The sequence below is a fragment of the Asterias amurensis genome, chromosome 5 (genome assembly GCF_032118995.1).
Source record: "Asterias amurensis chromosome 5, ASM3211899v1".
In the NCBI taxonomy this organism is placed as follows: Eukaryota; Metazoa; Echinodermata; class Asteroidea; order Forcipulatida; family Asteriidae; genus Asterias; species Asterias amurensis.
This window is the reverse complement of record NC_092652.1, coordinates 9,091,477-9,112,013: the sequence shown is the minus strand read 5'-3', so window position 1 is coordinate 9,112,013 and position 20,537 is coordinate 9,091,477. Positions and strand designations below refer to the sequence as shown.

At 39.6% G+C, this 20,537-nt stretch overlaps 2 protein-coding genes across 3 annotated transcripts in view; one reads left to right on the top strand and one right to left on the bottom strand.

The window, feature by feature from the left end:
• Positions 1-213: 213 nt before the first annotated feature.
• LOC139937727 (uncharacterized) lies at positions 214-5,340 on the bottom strand. The gene is made up of 5 exons (XM_071933016.1): positions 5,030-5,340; positions 4,582-4,670; positions 4,134-4,235; positions 3,120-3,870; positions 214-2,030 (listed from the first exon to the last, which is right to left on the bottom strand). Exons 1-5 carry the CDS (start codon positions 5,034-5,036, stop codon positions 1,870-1,872), a joined length of 1,110 nt encoding a protein of 369 aa, XP_071789117.1. The 5' UTR covers positions 5,037-5,340; the 3' UTR covers positions 214-1,869.
• Positions 5,341-9,692: 4,352 nt separating this feature from the next.
• LOC139936977 (DC-STAMP domain-containing protein 2-like) overlaps positions 9,693-20,537 on the top strand; it is a 20,130-nt gene continuing 9,285 nt past the window's right edge. Inside the window, exons 1-7 of one of the 2 annotated variants that reach the window (XR_011786042.1) lie at positions 9,693-10,881; positions 12,241-12,628; positions 13,219-13,389; positions 14,025-14,126; positions 15,531-15,725; positions 15,866-15,928; positions 18,668-18,881. Coding sequence is in view for 1 of the 2 variants with exons in the window: in XM_071931875.1 (XP_071787976.1) it covers positions 10,300-10,881; positions 12,241-12,628; positions 13,219-13,389; positions 14,025-14,126; positions 15,531-15,725; positions 15,866-15,928; positions 18,668-18,881 (1,715 nt within the window). In the remaining variant the exon portion in view is untranslated. The remainder of the gene's footprint in view (positions 10,882-12,240; positions 12,629-13,218; positions 13,390-14,024; positions 14,127-15,530; positions 15,726-15,865; positions 15,929-18,667; positions 18,882-20,537) is intronic. The other variant, XM_071931875.1, reaches the window with a different exon arrangement.

Sequence of the window (20,537 nt, the reverse complement as noted above, 5' to 3'; positions counted from 1 at the left end):
CACGAAGGCAGACAGCCAATTTTGAGAAAACTTTCCCGTCTCTTGTAAGCCCATCTAGCTGTTTTTTGGACTCAAAATACTTACTGTTAGGGGTGGTAGTCAGCAATGTCTATCGAAGAACTCAAACCTGACTCTGGACAACACAAGTACACTAACAACCAAGTAAATAAGAAATAACATACACACGTGGCGTGTGTATACGAGAAGGAAGCTTTTTCACGCCAACTATTTATTATTCCTATTCCATTAACGTGGTCTATTTTACACATCATAAATAGCCTTGGGAAACTAGGTCTGGATTTGGAACTAAGTGGTTTATTTAGCTAATTTATTACTATACCTAATAATTATTGAGTACTTAAAGTGTCCAAATGTTTGTAACACTGGCTATTCACTTATACACCAGGAATAGTTCACATTCGTCCCATTTAAACAATTTATTTCGTCCCCTCAAAATAACGTTTCGTTCACTCAAAATACTTTTAGACTTCGTTTGTTCGACATACATCGTTCCGTGGAAACAGTGTTTCGATGTCACAAAATGTGGTTTTGAGCGAAATAGAATTGTGTTCATTCGACATCAAACTTCGCTCCCTAAAAGTAATAACCAGTTTTTGCCTCGATACAAACATTTCTAGGAACTCCATACTCTTTTAACATACATTTTTTACATAGAGTTTTTAAATATAGAAAACAAACCTGAAATAAACGCCAAGGTTTTGTGAAAGCATTTATGATGCGTAAATGCCGATAAACTTTTGCATTGAAAATAATGTGTGAAGACCTAACGATTAACACATTATTAACGTAATTAAATTTGCTAATTAGCCGTAATTAAATTTGCTAATTAGCCATAAAGCTGGCCTCGCAATGAGGTGACTAGTCGACGTTAATGTGGCAACCCAGTTTATAGACAGACCAAAGCAAAGGGGCCCTCTTTACAGTTCGGTGTTCTCTTTAGTTACTGGCCGGTTGTTTAGGGGGAAATCAGAAATTACAATACAATAAAGTCGATGTTACTATAATGCGTCAATTATTAATGGCAGACTTTGGGGCGCTAGGTGGCAGCAGACTTACCAGGTAAATGTCCATTGTTTACGAAGTTCTAAGCGTGCGCAAATGACCGAGAACAATGGATTTTACCTGGTAAGTCTGCTGCCACCAAGCGTCACAAAAGTCTCCCATTGTTAGAAGGTTTAAAGGAAAGTAAAAATTTACATAATATCCCTCAAAGGAATGACCAAAAGAACAGATTATCGAATAACAGTTACTATCGGTACAAATCATTGTTTACATTCCAATTTGTATTGTCAAATGAGATAGCTGCACTCAACATTAGTTTGGTTTGATTCATTTGCATCCGAAGAAAGGTCATATTTCACTAATATCATTGGAAACAGTGTGACTTATCTTGTGGTATACATAGCCTAACAATCGGTTAACGGCAGTGGACACTATTGGTAATTACTCAAAATAATTATTAGAACAAAACTTTTCTTGGTGAAGAGTAATGGGGAGAGGTTAATGGTATAAAACATTGTGAGAAACGGCACCCTCTGAAGTGCCATAGTTTTCGAGAGAGAAGTAACTTTCCACGAAATTGATTTCGAGACCTCAGATTTAGAACTTGAGGTGTCGAAATCAACCTTCTAAACGCACACAATTTCGTGTGACAATGGTGTTTTTTTCTTTCATTATTATCTCGCAAGTTCGATGGGATGACCGATTGAGCTCAAATTATCACAGGTTTGCTATTTTATGCATATGTTGAGATACACCAACTGTGAAGGCTAGTCTTTGACAATTACAAATAGTGTCCACTTCCTTTAAATCTGTTTGCGTCTATCATGGTCGGTCATCTATCCCCGTTTATTCATCTCCTCCTCGCCATCCTAAACCATTGGTATGATCAAAATCATCAGGAAGATCATCTCCATCTCGTATAGCAGCAGCCTCAGCAGCTGCTGCCAGCTCTATAGGATCATGGACAATGTCATCTGCAAAACCAACATCATCCTCCATCCCATTACCTGCAAGAGAAGTCGGATCCAAATCAGCAATTGGAAATGTCGCCATTACCGAGTGTAGCCTGAACTTCTGACAAAGACAGGTGCCCAGTCTACACCGAGTTTTGTTTGGTGATTAAAGGCCCGGTCACACAGGCCCCGATACCGAGCACGATAAAAATGCACGCCCTCGATTGGTTGAAATGCTCCACGCAGAATACGCCCACGCTCATTCAACCAATCGAGGGCGTGCATTTTTATCGTTCTCGTTGTCGTTCTCGTTATCGGGCCTGTGTGACCGGGCCTTAAGGCTGACAGGTTTATGTATAGACACCGGACACTTATTTTTGTTATTAAATACTCAAAATTAGTGTGAGTATAAAAACTTACTTGGTAAACGGGCAATGGATAGTTGTATAAAACAGCCCCTCTCATAAGCTCTTAAAAAACGTAGTTTTCGAGAAAGAGGAATTATTTCTCACTCATACCTTTATACGCCTCTCTTGCATGACGTCATAATTCTTACCCTAAATGAGGCTATGGGCGCACGTCCCCATCACTTGCAGTGGCTGCGCCCATCACCTCAATTGAGTTAATAGCATTGTGACGTACCTCATGCATAAATATTAAGAGAGGCGTATGGGGCCAATAGTTTTTGCCAAAATCTTAAACTTTCTTTAAAGAGCTCGGGACCGGCTAATCATCGGCTCCAATTTCGCACAAGATGTCAAACTCTTTCATGGTGCTCATTTTACACATTCCTACTCGCCAATAAGCTCAACAAAATATGACTTTATAAATGCTGCTGCAACATTGGCATTTTTTCATGTAAGACTTAGGTATCCGATGAACTGGAAATCTTCGCTCATTACTTCTTAGCTACTCATCATTGGTTCAGCAATGTCCGGCTATATATACGCCTTTTTAAATTAGTTAACTTGTGAGTTTTGAAGGCACCTTTTACTCTTGCAACTGAATGGGCTTGTTTTCTTCTTGTTTTCCATAAAAAATGTGTTCGGTATAATTGTAACATTTTTGTAAAATATATAACAATGCGGCAAAGCTCGATTGTTCTACTTTGACCGAATGAGTGTGTGTATATACGTTGTTTACCTTTGTTCTGATGTTCATCATAACCATGGGCTTGGTTACGGCTGTCCGTCCTGTCTGGACCGCCCCCGTTCAGATACAGACCTAAACTCTTTTGGGTAGGGATGTGGATTCTATTGATATCCATGGCGTTGTTCAACTCATAGGTATCACGTGTGTTGTCTTCACTGATGACAAACTCTGAATTGGAATTCTGTGGCTGGTTACCGTCTTCAACAAGTTGGTCCAACATGGGTTGGTTTTCAGTTGGCCTCCGTGGCATATCACTATGCTGCAAACCAACAGCACCGTCCAACATGGGTTGGTTTTCAGTTGGCCTCCGTGGCAAAAACCCATCACTATGCTGCAAACCATCAGCACCGTCCAACATGGGTTGGTTTTCAGTTGGCCTCCGTGGCATATCACTATGCTGCAAACCAACAGCACCGTCCAACATGGGTTGGTTTTCAGTTGGCCTCCGTGGCAAAAACCCATCACTATGCTGCAAACCATCAGCACCGCCCAACATGGGTTGGTGTTCAGTTGGCCTTCGTGGCAAAAACCTCTGCTGCACACCACCGTAATCTTTGTAGTTGTTTGCGTAATCCACGCCCTTCATCTCATGTGGATCATTTACACCTCGGACTCGAGGCTGCATTTCGTTGTGCTGACTTGTAGCATCACCGACTAGTGAATCTTCGCTGTATGTAGTACGTCGAAGTCGCTTATTGCGCTGGTACTCCTTACGTCCTCTGGATCGGACCTCGCTCAGATCCTGAAACATTGCATTTAAAAGACATGCCTAACATTTTGTTAACAAGATTGGGACTGCCATATCTGTAGCTTTATTTTTATTACTTTTTCATGTATTATTAGGCATAATTGTAATTTGAAATTAACACTTAACAAGGTCACACCTTTACCTGACACAGTTATTGCTTGAAACCATTTGGCTTTAAAACTAACGGGGATGACGTGGAGGTGTCACATGAGTTAGAACAAAAACGAAATATCAATCATTCTAATATAGTAACTTACGAAAACACACCATCCATTTGGTTCTCGAGCGCTTGGTAACCATTGACAATGTTGGACTGACAGACAATCCCCGTCAATGAGACACGGTGAATACCTTTCTCCCTGCCAAACAAAAACGTAAAAAGTTTTCATCAAAAACCTCTCCAAACATTGTTAAAAAATTAATAAAGAATTTAGCTTGATCAAATATGTAAACCTTTATGATACAGAAAATTAAGTCACTTGTTTTATCAAACTTGAGACTTAGATGTTATTCATTTTTACAAAAAGGCAACCCACAGCTCATTATGTATATAAAACACGTTTTTAATGTGCACGTACCATGAACATTTTGCAAAGAAACTAATAGCACTTTTGTGAAAATGCGCACGGGCTGAACCGGGAGTTTTTTTTTTAAAGAACAGTAAAGTACGATTGAACAGACCCACCCTTATGCGTCAACTCTTACCTTTCTTGTAAATGTCGGTATACATTGCACTAAGCAAGGCATCAACAGCACTGCCAGTAAGATCGGAACGCAAAGTTGATTCATGGTCTCTAAAATAAATCACACAAAAGAACATTTTATTTATGAAGTCTGTTATTAAAGGCACAACGCAGTTCAATGTCATTAAACGTATAACAGCAGCAGAAGAAGACATGCCTCTAAAAAAAAAAGAAAAAAAAAAACACACAGCCCGAACAACTCTTTGATTTTTTTTTTAGGTGTTCGGGCAACAGCCCGAACAACTCTTTGATTTGTTTCGGTTTTACTCTCTGAATAAAAGAGTGGTGTGACAACTGTTTGTGCATATAAGCTGCTCTATGATTATGAAATTGGGCCCTGGTGGGACGCTCGTCTCCGTTGCACTAGATTATTTTATTTATAGAAATAACTGACAACGGAGGAGTCTTACCTGTCATAGCTTAGCTTAGTGAAAGAGTAGAAACTGACGCCCTTATCCTGCATGTACCAACACCCCACACTCATTAAGGGGACGTTGATAAATAATAATTTACCACGTACGCCTACATGAAACGTTAACCCTCAGTGACTTTAGATTAAGCTTGATACACGTGAAGTTGAGTCCGTATTGCGCTTATGACTGTAATGCTAAGTTGGCTATCTTGTCTTGCTCTGCTGTATTATGGCGAACTCTTTCGGTAATAAATGTAGCATGCATGGATGCGCGCATGCTGTGCTGCTGCTTGTATTCCTCAACTCTGTAATTCGCTCGCAAGAAGTTCAAACGCGCCCAACGCGACACGCTTCGCGGCGCCGAGGTAATTATTCTATATCTATGGTTTATGTAATCACCAATGCGCTCGCGCGAATTGCGCGCCGACTTTCAAAAGTAGTGACGGGCGCGTTCCACTGTGCGACAAACTACGCACGCGACGAAAACTACGCACGATCGGGGCACGACATGACATTCTTTTACCCATTTTTTTCAAAAACTACAGCAACTAACATTTTAAGGAACGCTTTCTTCTATCATTGTAAATCTGTGGTCATTGTGTTTTGTGTTACAAAAAGTACAGTCACCTGGAAATATTTTTCTTTTATTTTTTCAAACATAAGAGTATTTAGTAACAATAAAACAATTTTGTTAGTCATTGTTTGTAACGATTTATAATTGTTAAAAAAATAGATAAAGTTGTTTGAGGGTTGACTCCGCCTACCCTTTTGTGTAGAGGTGCTTTGAGACAATAAAGTACGTGAAGAACGTATAAATAAAAGAATAATATCGGTACACAAGCTACAGATTTTAACTCAACTTTATTTACTGCGTGTTGTCATCCTCGACCGATGCCCTCCTCCGGTTTAAGTGCTGACACCTTTGGTAGTGACGGCATGGCTATGCTTTCCAATGTAGGGGCACGTCTTACGCCAGTGTCATTGGCATCCGCAAGCGTCGGGGGGGGGGGGGGTATCGTTGGGCACGAAGAAGCTGATGCTGACCCATAGTAGAAGAAACAAGGGGTATGTGGTCGTGGTAGCCCTGGCTTGGTTGAACGTGACCCCTCAACCTCTTGGAGGAGTTGGCCTTGGTTGTAGTTTTGATCTTCCTTGCCGCTCTGGCTTCCGCTCTGGCGATTCTCTTTTCGTCGTCGCTGTCGTATGCAAGCTCATTATTCTTCGACCGTTGCCCAGCCTGACGGCTAGTCAAATCAGTTTTTGACGATGATCAAGAAGTTTTTTAGTCTTGTCTATTTCAGTCTTGACTGCTGGAGACCTCATCTAACTGGTCAAGTATCAAGCACTGATTTGTGTCCCTCTCTTTTCCACGTTATCGAACTCTTGCAGCCGACTTCAGTATCGCTTCGAAATCCAGCTGATATTGAAGCTTCCTTTTCATCAACAAAGGTACAGCTGGATTTTGGCTAAAACGTGCTATGAAATCTTGAATGTCCTCATTGGTAGCTGGAGTTGACATGGTCGGTTGTATTGAAAATACAGCGAGCGTTGGTGGAGCACAAAATATTGATAGCAATAGCCAAGTGTGAAGTGACTATACATTGAACCCTTACCCTGGGTACCGCACCCAGTCCAATTCAATTTTCCCGCCGAACCATTGAACCGGGGAGTGCTCTTTAAATAACAAGTATAAAACAGACTTATTCTAATTCGCCTCGGTGCTTAAATAAATCAATATTTTTTATTCCCCATTTCTTTTTTAAAAGAGGCAATTTTTTTGTATGATAAAGTCAACTCTGAAAAACAAAAATCGAACAAATTAAGCATCCTGCCGTCGGTTTCACCAAGAGTTAGGACTGTCTCGTCTTATCTCGAGTTAGGACGAGTAACCCGTCCTAACTTAGGATAAATCTTAAGGTCTGCATGCTACAGTGCAGGGTTGGGACTCGTCCTAAGTCCTAAGATAAGTCTTAAGTTAAGAAGAGTTTTGTGAAATCGACGGGAGAACTTATTACTGTGTTGAAACATACAACATTCGCAAAACTTTGGAGTTATTCATAGTGGCAAAATTTACAAAGAAATCTTGCATTACTGCCAAAATATAATAGACCGGAGTTCAAATTTGCAACAGCACACACGGGTGGAGTATCCGCAAGTATTAATTGCACAAGATCGGCTTTTCGAGATGGCTCGAAAATTAAAATGTTAATTATTCCCGGGCAGGGAAAAGCGGCTGTCTTGTAGGCTAGGCATTGAAATCACGTTGTGACGGTGCCAATCGACCAAAGCATCCTGAACGAATTTTCTGTTTGGAGACATGCAATTTTCGCCCCCCCCCCAAAAAAAGTGGGATTATAAAAGTAATATTATATCTTGACCAAAAAAATCGTCTATTGCTGCCAAAAATTATAATACGCGACCAAGGACGAGACAGATTATCCAGTCCGAGAGATCGAGAGGACATCAACATCACGTGGCCATTGTGCGATATAAAACCGCTGAATTAGTTTTAAACCAAGGCGTGACCATAGATATAGAATCAAATAACTGGGCGAGTCGTGACCATAGATATAGAATTAAATAACTAGATCGGCCGCGCGTACATACGCGGGTTCCGGCATGGGGGCAGCCATTAGCCTATCTCCAACGTTCATCTTATAACCAGCACGTGACTTTTAGCGCGTCCATAGTGTGGTTAAAGCCATTATAGACTGTGCAAGTCTCGCGCAGATTTGAACTTCCGGGACCATTGTGGTCCCAACCTTATGGAGTTTTACGTTGGGGAGATTTTGTTTCGTCCATTACTTTAGTATAATATAGTTTATGACCATAAAAATGACATATGTTGTTAAAAATGTAATACTAATTAACAACATATATAAAAGTAAAAATAAAGTCAACATAATAACGAAGAAAAACCGATATTTCAACTTGACCTCAGGTCAGGTTACTTGTAAAAAATTAAGAATTTGTGCCCGTCTCCGATCACGAAACTTACGCAGACGCTTGTTTTGGCCGCGCGGGGTGGAAAGCCTTTTCATTGGTCGCTTAGGCGTCGGCTTCCTCTTTAAAATGCGTCACGCGTTTATCTAACGCCTTTACGACCATCGTGCGTCCGCGTATAAACCAGCTTTCAGTAGTTTCCGATTCGGGCGTAGATTTACAAAAGGGGTTTCAAAACATTTAAGATCAAACAAACATCCTTGTCCCAGAGTTTTACTTTTGTCTTTACATAGACTTTAACCGATAATTGTGTATTTATTTAAAAAGCTAAAATTAATTTAAAAAGCTCTTTTTTTGGTATTTTTGTTGTTCAGATTCGGCATTTAGAAAAAATTCAAGCAAAGATTTGATATATATAAAAATTAAGTTCTTCAGTTGTCGTGTTTTCTCGCTCCGGTGCGCGCGAGACTTGCACAGTCTATACACTTTCGGTAAAAAAAAAAAAAAAAGTTCTCAGAACTTAACAAAAAGTTCAAGAACTTAATTTTTTTATTAATCAAATCTTTGCTTTAATTTTTTCTTAATGCCGAATCTGAACAACAAAAATACCCATTAGAGCTTGTTTAAATTAGTTTTAGCTTTTTAAACAAATATACAATTATCGGTTAAAGTCTATGTATAGACAAAAGTAAAACTCTGGGAAAAGGATGTTTGTTTGATCTTAAATGTTTTGAAACCCCTTTTGTAAATCTACGAATGTGAAACTACTGAAAGTTGGTTTATACGCGGACGCACGATGGTCGCAAAAGGGCGTTAGATAAACGCGTGACGCATTTTAAAGAGAAAGCCGACGCCTAAGCGACAAATGAAAAGGCTTTCTACCCCGCGCAGCCAAAACAAGCGTATGCGTAAGTTTCGTGATCGGAGATGGGCACAAATCTTTAATTTTTTTACAAGTAACCTGACCTGAGGTCAAGTTAAAATATCGGTTTTTCTTCGTTATTATGTTGACTTTATTTTTACTTTTATATATGTTGTTAATTAGTATTACATTTTTAACAACATATGACATTTTTATCGTCATAAACTTAATTAAACCAAAGTAATGGACGAAACAAAATCTCCCCAACGTAAAACTCCATAAGGTTGGGACCACAATGGTCCCGGAAGTTCAAATCTGCGCGAGACTTGCACAGTCTATTACGGATATATTTAAACACATGTCATGACACGGCAAAACGTGCGGAAACAAGGGTGGGTAGTCCCGTTATTTTGTCCCGACTCCGATGACCGATTGAGCCTAAATTTTCACAGGTTTGTTATTTTATATATAAGTTGTGATGCACGAAGTGTGGGATTTGTTTGGACAATACTGTTAACCGAAAGTGTATAATGGCTTTAAAGGCCTATCTTCCATGTTCATTTCCTGCACGTTGCCACCAGCACGTGACTTTTTAGCGCGTCCATGAAAAAATAAAAATGTTTGTTTACGGCTTATGGCGCGTATGTACGCGCGGCTGATCTAGGTATTATATTCTATATCTATGGGCGTGACGAGCAAGCTTACACTGTGCGTTAATTTACGCGCAACGCAAAACGAAACTGTTCGCACGCGCGCGTACACACAGCCGTTATGAGCGTCACCGCACTTCAGAAACTAACTGTTTCGGATTTTCCTATTTTTTTTATACTCCTTTTTAAGAATGGGAATACAATAGAAGTGACTCGGTCTTTAACATCCGTTGACCGTGAGGGATAGGACCTCATCTTTCCACTGCCACGACCCTTCTGCTTTTAAACAAACCTTCTTGTTTTAAACGGCCGCTCGGAAAGACCATCGTCACCTTATACTCTTTCTATTAAATGCTGATGATGTAAGGAAATGCACGTCTGTGGTGGTGATGCCACGTCTAGTAGTAAAACGTACGTGCGCGGCGCGCACCTAGCCGAAAAAATATGCGCGTGTTTGTTAAAGGAAAACGTATTGTGACGCGCAACTTTCAAAAGACGCGGGCGTTTAACGAGAGTAGTCGGGGGTGAGTCAAGTCATCGTCGCGTGTTCGTTGTTTTGATTTAGCTGGCAGCAGACGTTACACGTTACGAACCGCCATAAACGGGTCGTTTAAAACACTAAATTGCATCATCTAATGCAAGTAAAACGAACCTATTGTTTATGTTGTTTGAAGCGTTTGAATCGGCAGAAATATACAGTACATCGGAAGAGTAGAGAGTTTTTGAAATTTTCACCGACGAGGACGCTTGCGTCATCCGGATACCCATTTCCTTTTTGTCTTCTGAAGTGTGAACTGCCATAACATTGCCAAGATGATGATGCAACAGGTGGCCAAAAATCAGGGGCAGAAGATGGCCCAGCAACAAGTTAAGAAGCAAATCCAGAAGAAGATCCAGCACCAAGTCAAAGAGAAGGTTAAAGAGAAGGTTCAAGAAAAAGTGGAGGAAAAAGTGAGAGAAAAAATTCTCGAAGAAGTGGCGAAACACACAAAGGCACAAGTTGATCAGTTTAAGTTAGAAGGAAGAGATCTCGATGCTTCAGAACCTGAGGAGAAACCTAAGAAGAGACAGAAAAAGATAAACATTCCTAAACCAAAACCGGCCATTCCGGGAAAAGCAGCTTTTGATATGGCGAAGAACGTTAAGAAACAATTGGATGTGGATTGGGACAGGGTGCAAGAACTCTTGGCACAAAAGAGGCTGGAAGAAGATAATCCCAAACTCAAAAAGAAGCACAAAAAGATTAACAAAAAGAGAAAGAGAATGGAAAAAAAAAGAAAAAAGAGACAACTGGGGCAGGCAACGATCGATGTTAAAGCGTTGCTTGAACTGGAGGACATGGAAGAAGAGGTGGCTGAAGACTTGTTTCAAGAAGAAAAGCGAAAAGCACTTCAGGTGAGCGTTCTGTTTACTTTTAAATCTCTGTTCTGCGTTTAAATCTCTGTTCTGTCGGCCCATACAGTCCTATTCTTGAAACGAAGCGTCGCATGTGGATTGGGATAGAGTCCCTCGGCGTCTTGTTTCCCTTTTGAGGGAGGGCTCTAAACCTGAATTTGATTATTTGCCAACTATTTGTCTTCTTAAAGACAGTGGACACTATTGGTAATTGTCAAAGACAAGTCTCTCTTGGTTTATCTCAACATATGCATAAAATAACAAACCTGTGAACATTTCAGCTCAATCGGTCATCGAACTTGCGAGATAATAATGACAGAAAAAACACCCTTGGTCACACGAAGTTGTGTGCGTTTAGATGGTTGATTTCGAGACCTCAAGTTCTGAATCTGAGGTCTCGAAATCAAATTCGTGGAAAACTACTTCTTTTTCAAAAACTATGGCACTTCAGAGGGTGCCGTTTCTCACAATGTTTTATACCATCAACCTCTCCCCATTACTCGTTACGAAGTAAGGTTTTATGCTAATAATTATTTTGAGTAATTACCAATAGTGTCCACTGCCTTAAGAGGTAATTTTCCACGAATTTGATATCAAGACCTCAGATTTAGTCTTGAAATCAACCATCTATATGCACACAAAATCGTGTGACATGGGTGTTTTTTCTTTCATTATCTTGCAAGTTCGTTGACCGATTGAGCTCAAATTTTCACAGGTTTGTTATTTTATGCATATGTTGAGATACACCAACTGTGAAGGCTAGTCTTTGACAATTACCAAAAGTGTCCAGTGCCTTTAAAGTTAAAGGAACGTACAGAGTTCTAGAGTTGGTTTTGCCAAAAGAAAGCAGATACTGGCAGTATAACATAATCACTTTATGTGATCGATCGACCATCTGGGTCACATAAAATATAGTGATACGATTACACATTTTGCATGACATGATTTTTTATTATTTTTAAAACGCTCCCTGAGCGATGAACTCTAAACGGACATTTAACTTTATCTGTTTCTCATCGGTTGTGACATTTCAGACAGAAATATTTTAAGGGATGTTTCTACTATCATCACAATCAGCTAGACCATGTAAGTTTTATGTAAATGATCTTAGACGTGTTTTGTCTTACCAATTCTGTAATTTTCCTTTAACAAAAGACATGGGGCTAAAAATAGGGCAGATGAAAGCAATACGTTTTATACATGGCCCAACTAGATTATAATGATAACACTGGAATTAAAAAATGAAACAGCGTTATTTGTCCAATGCTTATTTGTGGGAGGTTTTTTTTCCTTGTTTGTTTGCTATAACAAATCGATCATAAAATAAAATAAAATTGCCAACACTTCACTTTTTTTTAGTCAACGGAAGATGAGACCTCCGAAGACATTGATGATGGAGCCGGAGGTAAGAAGAAGCGGAGAAACGGGGAAAAGCCCACCCCTCTCCGTTCCGCTCTTTTCTCCCTCATTCTGAGCGTGCGCAACTTCTACCACTACCTCGGGACGTTTCTTCCATGTTTCAAGTCAGGCACGTACGCCAATAAGATCACAAAGAGTGTGATGGGCTTCTTGGTTGGGCTGGTACTGGTGTTCTTCTTTTACTTCGTCTTTGTGTTTGGTTTGAAGCAAGACCCAAGCAATGCTGCCTTCACTGCCACGTGCATCGGACCCGTCATTTGCTTCGGCATGGCCTTTTCACGCCAGTTCAGTTGTATGATGCTGCTCATGATCCCGCAACTTTTTTCAGGTAGGCTCTACATCTAATATTTCATCAACTACAACTAATATCACTGCGATTTCTTTTTTTTGAAATCACTGAATACGTTTGGTTATTGTCAAAGACCAGTATTCTCACTTGGTGTAATCCCAACATATGCATACAATAAAATATCTATGCAAATTTGGACTTGATTTGTCGTCTCTCTTATCGTGTACATACACGATAACTTATCCTGTATGTACAGGATAAATTCAAACCTAGAGTGTACGTACACAATAATTTCAAACTTATTGTGTACCAATACCATACACGATAAGTTGACATGTACGTACACAATAAAACCAAACTTATCGTATACGTACACGATAAGTCCAAAGTACACGATAAAAAGTGCATTTACTGTGCACGTACATGATAAGATATTGTGTACGTAAATTATAAGCTTTTGTGTATAAGTACATGATAAGCATGTGTATATTGATAGCACGCATGTGCTGTGGATATGCTTTTGAATACATTGCTTGTTACCAAGTAATATTTTATGCTTACCAATTATTTTGAGTAATTACCAATAGTGTCCAGTGCCTTTAATGATTTTGGAACTACTAAATACACAGGTAAGGGGAGGACCATCCTAATGGCATACGTCTTCCTGTTGGTAATTACCGGTCCATTGGAGAACCTCACCCACAATATCGACGTAGCCGGACAGAGTCAAGTCTGTGGCATCGAACTAGCGCTGAACCAGTCAAATACCGTGTTTCAATTGGCCACTGCCCCAATGGCTCGTGAGTACCAAATAACAATAGTGACTTTTTTTTTAAGTTGTGCAGAAACGTCAGAAAAATTATGCCGAACTTTGATGAATCAAGCAACAATAACCTAAGAATAAACTATAATTAATAGTCAACTTGCAGTCACAACCATGTAATAAATCTTTGACTGCACAGAATGATGAAAGTATTGCACAGCAGCAAGTTTTTAACTGGCCTCTCGTCACCAGTGCCCAATTTCATAGCTGCTTAAGCGGGAAAAATTGCTTCACAATTTCTGCTATGCAAAAGAGAGCAGAAAACCACTGGTGCGAGAGCAGAAAACCAGTCACATGTTATTTTGGCTGGTAGTTTGTTCTGGTAAGCATAGTTTTTATGTGCTGAGCTACTTTTTTGTGATTTACAGCAGCACATGTAAATGGTCCTAGAAGAGTTTGGTTTTCTTGTGGTAAATACACACAAGCTTTAACAAACGCAGAGGTCAGATGTTTGAAACCCACCCAACCCAAGGTAGACCTCATCTGTGAATATGTATTGCAAGACCAGAAAACACGGGCTTGTATACTGCAAGCTTTCTGCTGGTCACACAGCAAGCTATTTGTATCATTTGTAATTTTAGGGCACAACTAACTATGACTTGATCTTTACAGCATTCCTGGACGGTTTCAAAACACTGTTTGGTAAACTCAACTCTCTCTTAAGCAGGGTTAAAACTGGATTTGATGTCATGACAAACGCAACGAGAGCCACAGGTTAGTTCAAATCAACTAAGGGGATTTTTTCGGTCAAGGTTTACCTTTTACTTTTCTCTAAATTATAGCCCCAGTTGAGTTGGCATTAAGGGAAAAAATAATAACAACTGGTCAGTTTATGGTGTGTTCTTCTCCATTGCAAAAAATTAAAACAGCTAAGGACAATTTGTTTTCTTCTTACCACTGTGCCTATAGATCTAGACTTGGTTCCAAGGCTGTAATCGTCTACCTGTATTGGCTGGCTACCAGGGCCCAATTTCATAGAGCTGCTTAAGCACAAAATTTGCTTACGCTAAACAAATCCTTGCTTGATAAAGTTAGTTTGCTGGCCAAGACTTCCCTCAATTGTTGTGCTAAGTAAACAGCAGCTAAATACCAGTCACAAGCAATGTATATGACATGACATTTTGGCCAGTAACATGTGTAAAATAAGCGAGCTATTTTCGTGTTTAAGTAAGTTTTGTGCTTAAGCAGCTCTATGAAATTGGCCCCTGGTAGACTAACTAAAAAAAACATGATTACAGCCTTGGAACCAAGTCTAGAGTAGGGACAGTGGTAGGAAGAAAACAAATCAAGGGCGGTTAAGATGTAAACAAAGGACACATGGTCCATTATAAAGGCAGATTCAATTCAACTTAATCAACATTATTTCCATATTGGTCAAAAAGTAGAACAATGAACAAATTGAGTACAATTCCATCACGTCAAAGACAGTCAAGGAAAGATCAAGAAAATAATTGATAAAAATGAAATGGGAAAAAATAGCAATGTAATGGATCTAGAGCAAACCAATATGGGGGCATTTACAGAAGCCATAAAGGCTCGTTTTGAAATGCCTGACAAATACAACCTCTTATAACCTTGTCAAGACCAGTCCACAGCCCAGGGTGTAGGTCTGCTGTACCGGTGAAAGGAATGCATAGATTGTTAAAGGCAGTGCACACTATTGGTAATTACTCAAAATAGTTATCAGCATAAAACCTTTCTTGAAGACGAGTAATGGGGAGAGGTTGATGGTATAAAACATTGTGAGAAACGGCTAAATCTGAAGTGCCATAGTTTTCGAGAAAGAAGTAGTTTTCAACGCATTTGATTTTGAGACCTCAGATTTAGAACTTGATGTCTCGAAATCAACCATATAAAAGCACACAACTTCGTGTGACAAGGGTGTTTTTTTCTTTCATTATTATCTCGCAAGTTCGATGACCGATTGAGCTCAAATTTTCACAGGTTTGTTATTTTATGCATATGTTGAGATACACACACTATGAAGGCTAGTCTTTGACAATTACCAATAGTGTCCACTGCCTTTAACAGAATGAGTACTGTACCCAGGTATCACAAACTGCCAATATGTGACGACACTTTTTTGTTTCCCTTACCTTGTCTTTTTTTTCCTTCTAGGCAATGCCATTCAGTTAGTATACGACTGGATTTCAGGGATTGTCAGCAGATGCAACTACTTTATGATGCGTCCTGCCGAAAAGTGTAGAGAAGTGCTTACAGTAGTAGCAGCTAAATGTCGCAGGAAACTCGGCATTTTTCAATTTTTGTGCAAAATTTTAGAAATAGCTAAGCATGTTTGTTCAGTTGCTGAAGGTAAGTTATGCCCAGAAATCACAAAAGTTATACTCTGATAAATGTGTTTATTTCTTACCTTGATAATCAAAGTGGTTCTTCAGATACAGTTTTGTATTAACAGAGTAGTCATCAAATTATCCTTTTTCTTGTGTCTGCAGTGCTTAACCTTCTATGCGAATTTCCAAGACTGATGGGGATAGCGATAAAACATTGTAGTGATGGTAAGAAAGAGAGTAATTAAAGGAGCACATTGCCTTGGATCGGACGAGTTGGTCTTGGAAAAGCGTTTGAAACTGTTTGTTATGAAATGCATAATATGATTGGTAAGATGTTTTAAAAGTAGAATATATTGATCCACACAAGTATCACTCGAAATTGTACGGTTATCTTTCATTGCGAACTAACACGGTCAGCCGTTTTATGGAGTCAAAATTTTGACTCAACAAAATGGCCAACCTTGTTTCTTCGAGACGTAAAAGGATAACCGTGCAATATCGAGGCATGTTTGTGTGGATCATTATGTTCTACTTTTAAATTATCTATCAAACCATTTGCATTTCATAACAAATGGCTTCAAATGCTTTTCAAAGATCAACTTTACCGATTCAAGGCATTGTGTTCCTTTAAGTTGTATTACCTGACTGTTGTTGTTGAAAGACAAAAGCCTTTTTCACACTACATGCTAATTACAAAGCAAAATTTGATGTCAACTTCCCAACAAAAATATTGTGATGTCAAAATTCACTTCGCTTATTAACGATGCTGTCAACTAATGATGTGTCGTTTTGGGTTCAAACTAATTAATTAAAGGAGCATTACAGAATTGGTTTTGCAAAAATAACAGTTGCTGACAGTGTGAGCACTTTATGTAATTCACCATATACACATAAACACACAAACCTGAAAAGTTTGAGATCAACCGGCCATCTGGTTCACGAGAAAATAGTGAAAAAAAAAAACGAAGATAGAAGACGAATTCATTTGATATTATAAATAAAAAATAACCTATAAACCATCACGTTGTCAAAACAGGGTTAGGGTGGTTGAAAAATCAATATTTCAATCAGCATGCTCTGATCTGATCATCTTCAGGTTACCACAGTGTTCAAGTTGAGTTATCAACCACCGGTTCTTCTCAGCTACATGTACAATCTGGGACAAATTGCTTGGGCCACCCATTCCAAACGTTATATAATACCATTCACACCAGTCCACTTCCCACTTACAATAAACATTGTCTCCCCTCCTCCCGCTCAATGTTGACTGTAAAGACCGGCAATCGGAACCAACATTGAATTGAGATCCAATGATATTTATGAGAGATGCGTTTAGATGGTTGATTTCGAGACCTCAAGTTCAAAATCTGAGGTCCTGAAATCAAATTCGTGGAAAATTACAATTACTTCTTTCTTGAAAATTATGGCACTTCAGAGGGAGCCGTTTCTCACAATGTTTTATACCATCAACCTCTCCCCATTACTTGTCACCAAGAAAGGTTTAATGCTAACAATTATTTTGAGTAATTACCAATAGTGTCCACTGCCTTTAATATGTGACATAGGAGAAGAGGGTACATGTATTGGAGGATTGTTGTTGGGCTTCGAGGCATTGAGTGGGTTGCCCTTCATTTTTATCTACAGATGCTAAGTGTCTGAAGCCTGGTTCAACTTCATACCATCTGCGAATGTGAATGCAAAGCAAACTTTTGCTTAACATGTTACGCAGTGATTGTTTCGAAGGAGTTGATATCAAAATTAGTATCACTTTCGCATTCGCAGGAGAAGTTTGAACTGGGCTTAATTGAGTGAGGGTCACCTAAAACTGTGCAATACACAGTAAAGGCCCGGTCATACAGAACTCCGATAACAAAGAAACGAGAACGAAAATGATAACGATAAAAATGCACACCCTCAATTGGTTGAATGAGTGCGGGCGTATTCTGCGTGGAACATTTTAACCAATCAAGGGCATGCATTTTTATCGTTCTCGTTTTCGTTCTCGTTATCAGGGCTTGTGTGACCGGGCCTTAATACCAGAACAATCCAATTCCCAAAACAGTGCACCAAAATTTCCAGTGAATATGGCTCGGTGAATTGGGCACTTTGACTTGTTACCCCCAACCCTTCCCATCACATGGTATCTCCATAAAGGTCTCTTGAGGTTTATATCTTCCTCTCACAATAATACTTGCAGAGTGAATTTTGTTCATAGAGTCAGTTGGATAAAAGAAGTAGAGGGTGTACAAAACCACGTGACAATGCCCGACAGAAAGTATTTTGTGCCATTGAGAAAATGGTGCTGATCCACCATACACATAGGGTGTGATTAGCTTCCCTGTGTCCACTGCACAGTGCTCACTCGGGTAAACCCCTGACAAGAGCTAAACGAACGACACTCAACGCTCTCATAGTAACGTCATGAACCTTGGGCCAGCCCCCAAGTGACCCACTCCACAAGCAGGGCACTGAGGGCTTACCTTGGTGAGCCCCTGGAATGACGTCAAAGTTTTTCGAACGCACCCGGGGCAGACCGGGGTCCACCCAGGGAAGCTAAACGAACGCACCCATTAGAGTTATGTATTAAAAGAACTAGAGGGCGCACTGGTGATACCGCAAGCACAGATGCGACGGGATCACAAGGAGACACGCACGCCATTTTGTAAGATAAACATTGTACATGTGTTCGTTGAATATGAAACTACACAGCTGTATGTTTTTTCAATTACAAAATGGCCACACGCAGGCGACGTCCGCCCTCTAGTTCTTATATATAACTCTTTGATCGTAAATCACAGGTCATGCACCAGCTCACACAGCAAACATTTTGTAGGGTAAATTTGTAAAAAAATACCCAATGGGACTTGAACCCATGGTGGGCCAGTGGGCCATCATGGGTGCGTACTAGTTCTTTTATGTAACGCTATGATTTCTGTCACTCTTCCCTAAATTTTTGACTTACAGCTGTTACAGGAGCTTTTGAAAAAGTCAAAGAGAAGCTGTATGTAAAACTCTCTGTCAGCCACGACTTGACATTGAACGCCAATTTCTCCACAACCCTCAAGCAGATCCGTGACAACATTCGTGGGGAGGTGGAGGACCGATTGAGGACATTCACTTTGGTTCTTAACTGGCTCAACCGTGTACTCTCCTTTACGTTCCTTTTGCTCCTATTCAGGTAAGTTTAGAAAAAAAAATAAAAAAAATTATGGCAAATCTTGTGACAGAGCACGAAAAATAACAACCCAATGGGAGAAAAAAACCTGAAGTCATAAAAAATACCATAATGCTTGTACCAGAGATGACTGAAAGTTTAAAGCAGTCATAAGGTTTATCGCGAATAGCAAAATATCAAGAGAAGGCGCTGTTGAACCCACACAAAGGTACAGGCGTTGCGTGCGCGAATCGTAGAAACTGCATAGAAACCGCCCCCATTCCTTCCCACAATGCATTGTGTTTCTGAATCGCGATAAACCTTATTATTGCAGTCGCACTCCAGGTAAGAATAATAATGGACAGTGCAAATGTTGGACACAATAACGATGAGTAGCCTTAATGAAAAATTAACTCGGCACCAACTAATAATCCATTTGTAAGATTTGAATAATGTCTGGTACACTGACTCACTTAGTTACAATGCACCGCTTATATTTGAATTCCTCAGACTATCGAGACAGTTGGTACGCCACGTGATTACGGGCAAGCTTTTGCGTAGTAACGTAAGAGACGGTGAACACCCATACACAATTCTGAATGGATGTGTATGGCACAATGGTACCAGGGTTTGCTCATCCTGGAAGATGCTAAACAAAAGCATTCCCCTAATCATGTGGCGTAGCAACTGTCTCAATAGTCTGAGGAATTAAAAGTGTAAAGGGTGCATGTACATATTAAGCAAGTCATTGTACCAGACATTATTCAAAATTAACTCGCAAATGACTTACTAAAACACACAGTGGAAAGTATACCTACTGTAGTTGGTTTTTGGAGCCAGCGATTGTTTTAATCATGTTTACAATAAAACTATGAAAATGTCATGTGTAAAGGTGGTAACGTTTTTGAGAGATAGCAATAAATATGAAGCGCAAAGTTTCCGCACAGGAAGAATAATCTCTAATAGACTGCAAGCCTTGCCTTACGCATATCCGAACGAGAAAGCAAACAAAAAAACTTTATTCTTTCTGAAATCAAATCTTTGCTTGAATGGTATTTGACGACAAAATCGGAATGACAAAAGTACTCTTTACAAGTTGTATAAATTCGCTTTATCTATAAGAAATACACAAATAATTTGTTAAATACTATGTAAATAAAAGTAAAGCTCTGGAACAAAGATGATTCTTTGGCCTTAAATTTTTTGAAACCCCTTTTGTAAATCTACGCCCGAATGTGAAATTACTTACGCTGGACACACCATTGTCGAGCGGGCATAAAATTACTGCATGACACAGTTTAAAGAGGGGGCTGACGCATCATCCCCCAATGAAATTCTTAAAGACCTGCTTAAACTAAAATGTAAAGTCGTGAACTTTGCTGAATTCCCCACAAAATGTTTTCGATGAATAAGGAAATCGAGTCATATGATTATAAATAGGTTTCAATCGTGTAAGAAAACAATCATTTTGTATGCCCTTATCCAGAGCTTTTCTGCGAGATTTGCGAAAAGCCCCGTTACGTAATCACTCTCAAAACGTCATAAGTAGATAAAGCCGCTTTGTTGCAGCGTGGATGTATAACAAAGCAAACTCCCACAAATGACGTCAGCGGCATTGTCCTTTGACGCTCGCTCTCAACGGCAGAAGTGTTTTTAGTTTTTCAAAAAACCTCTAGGTAG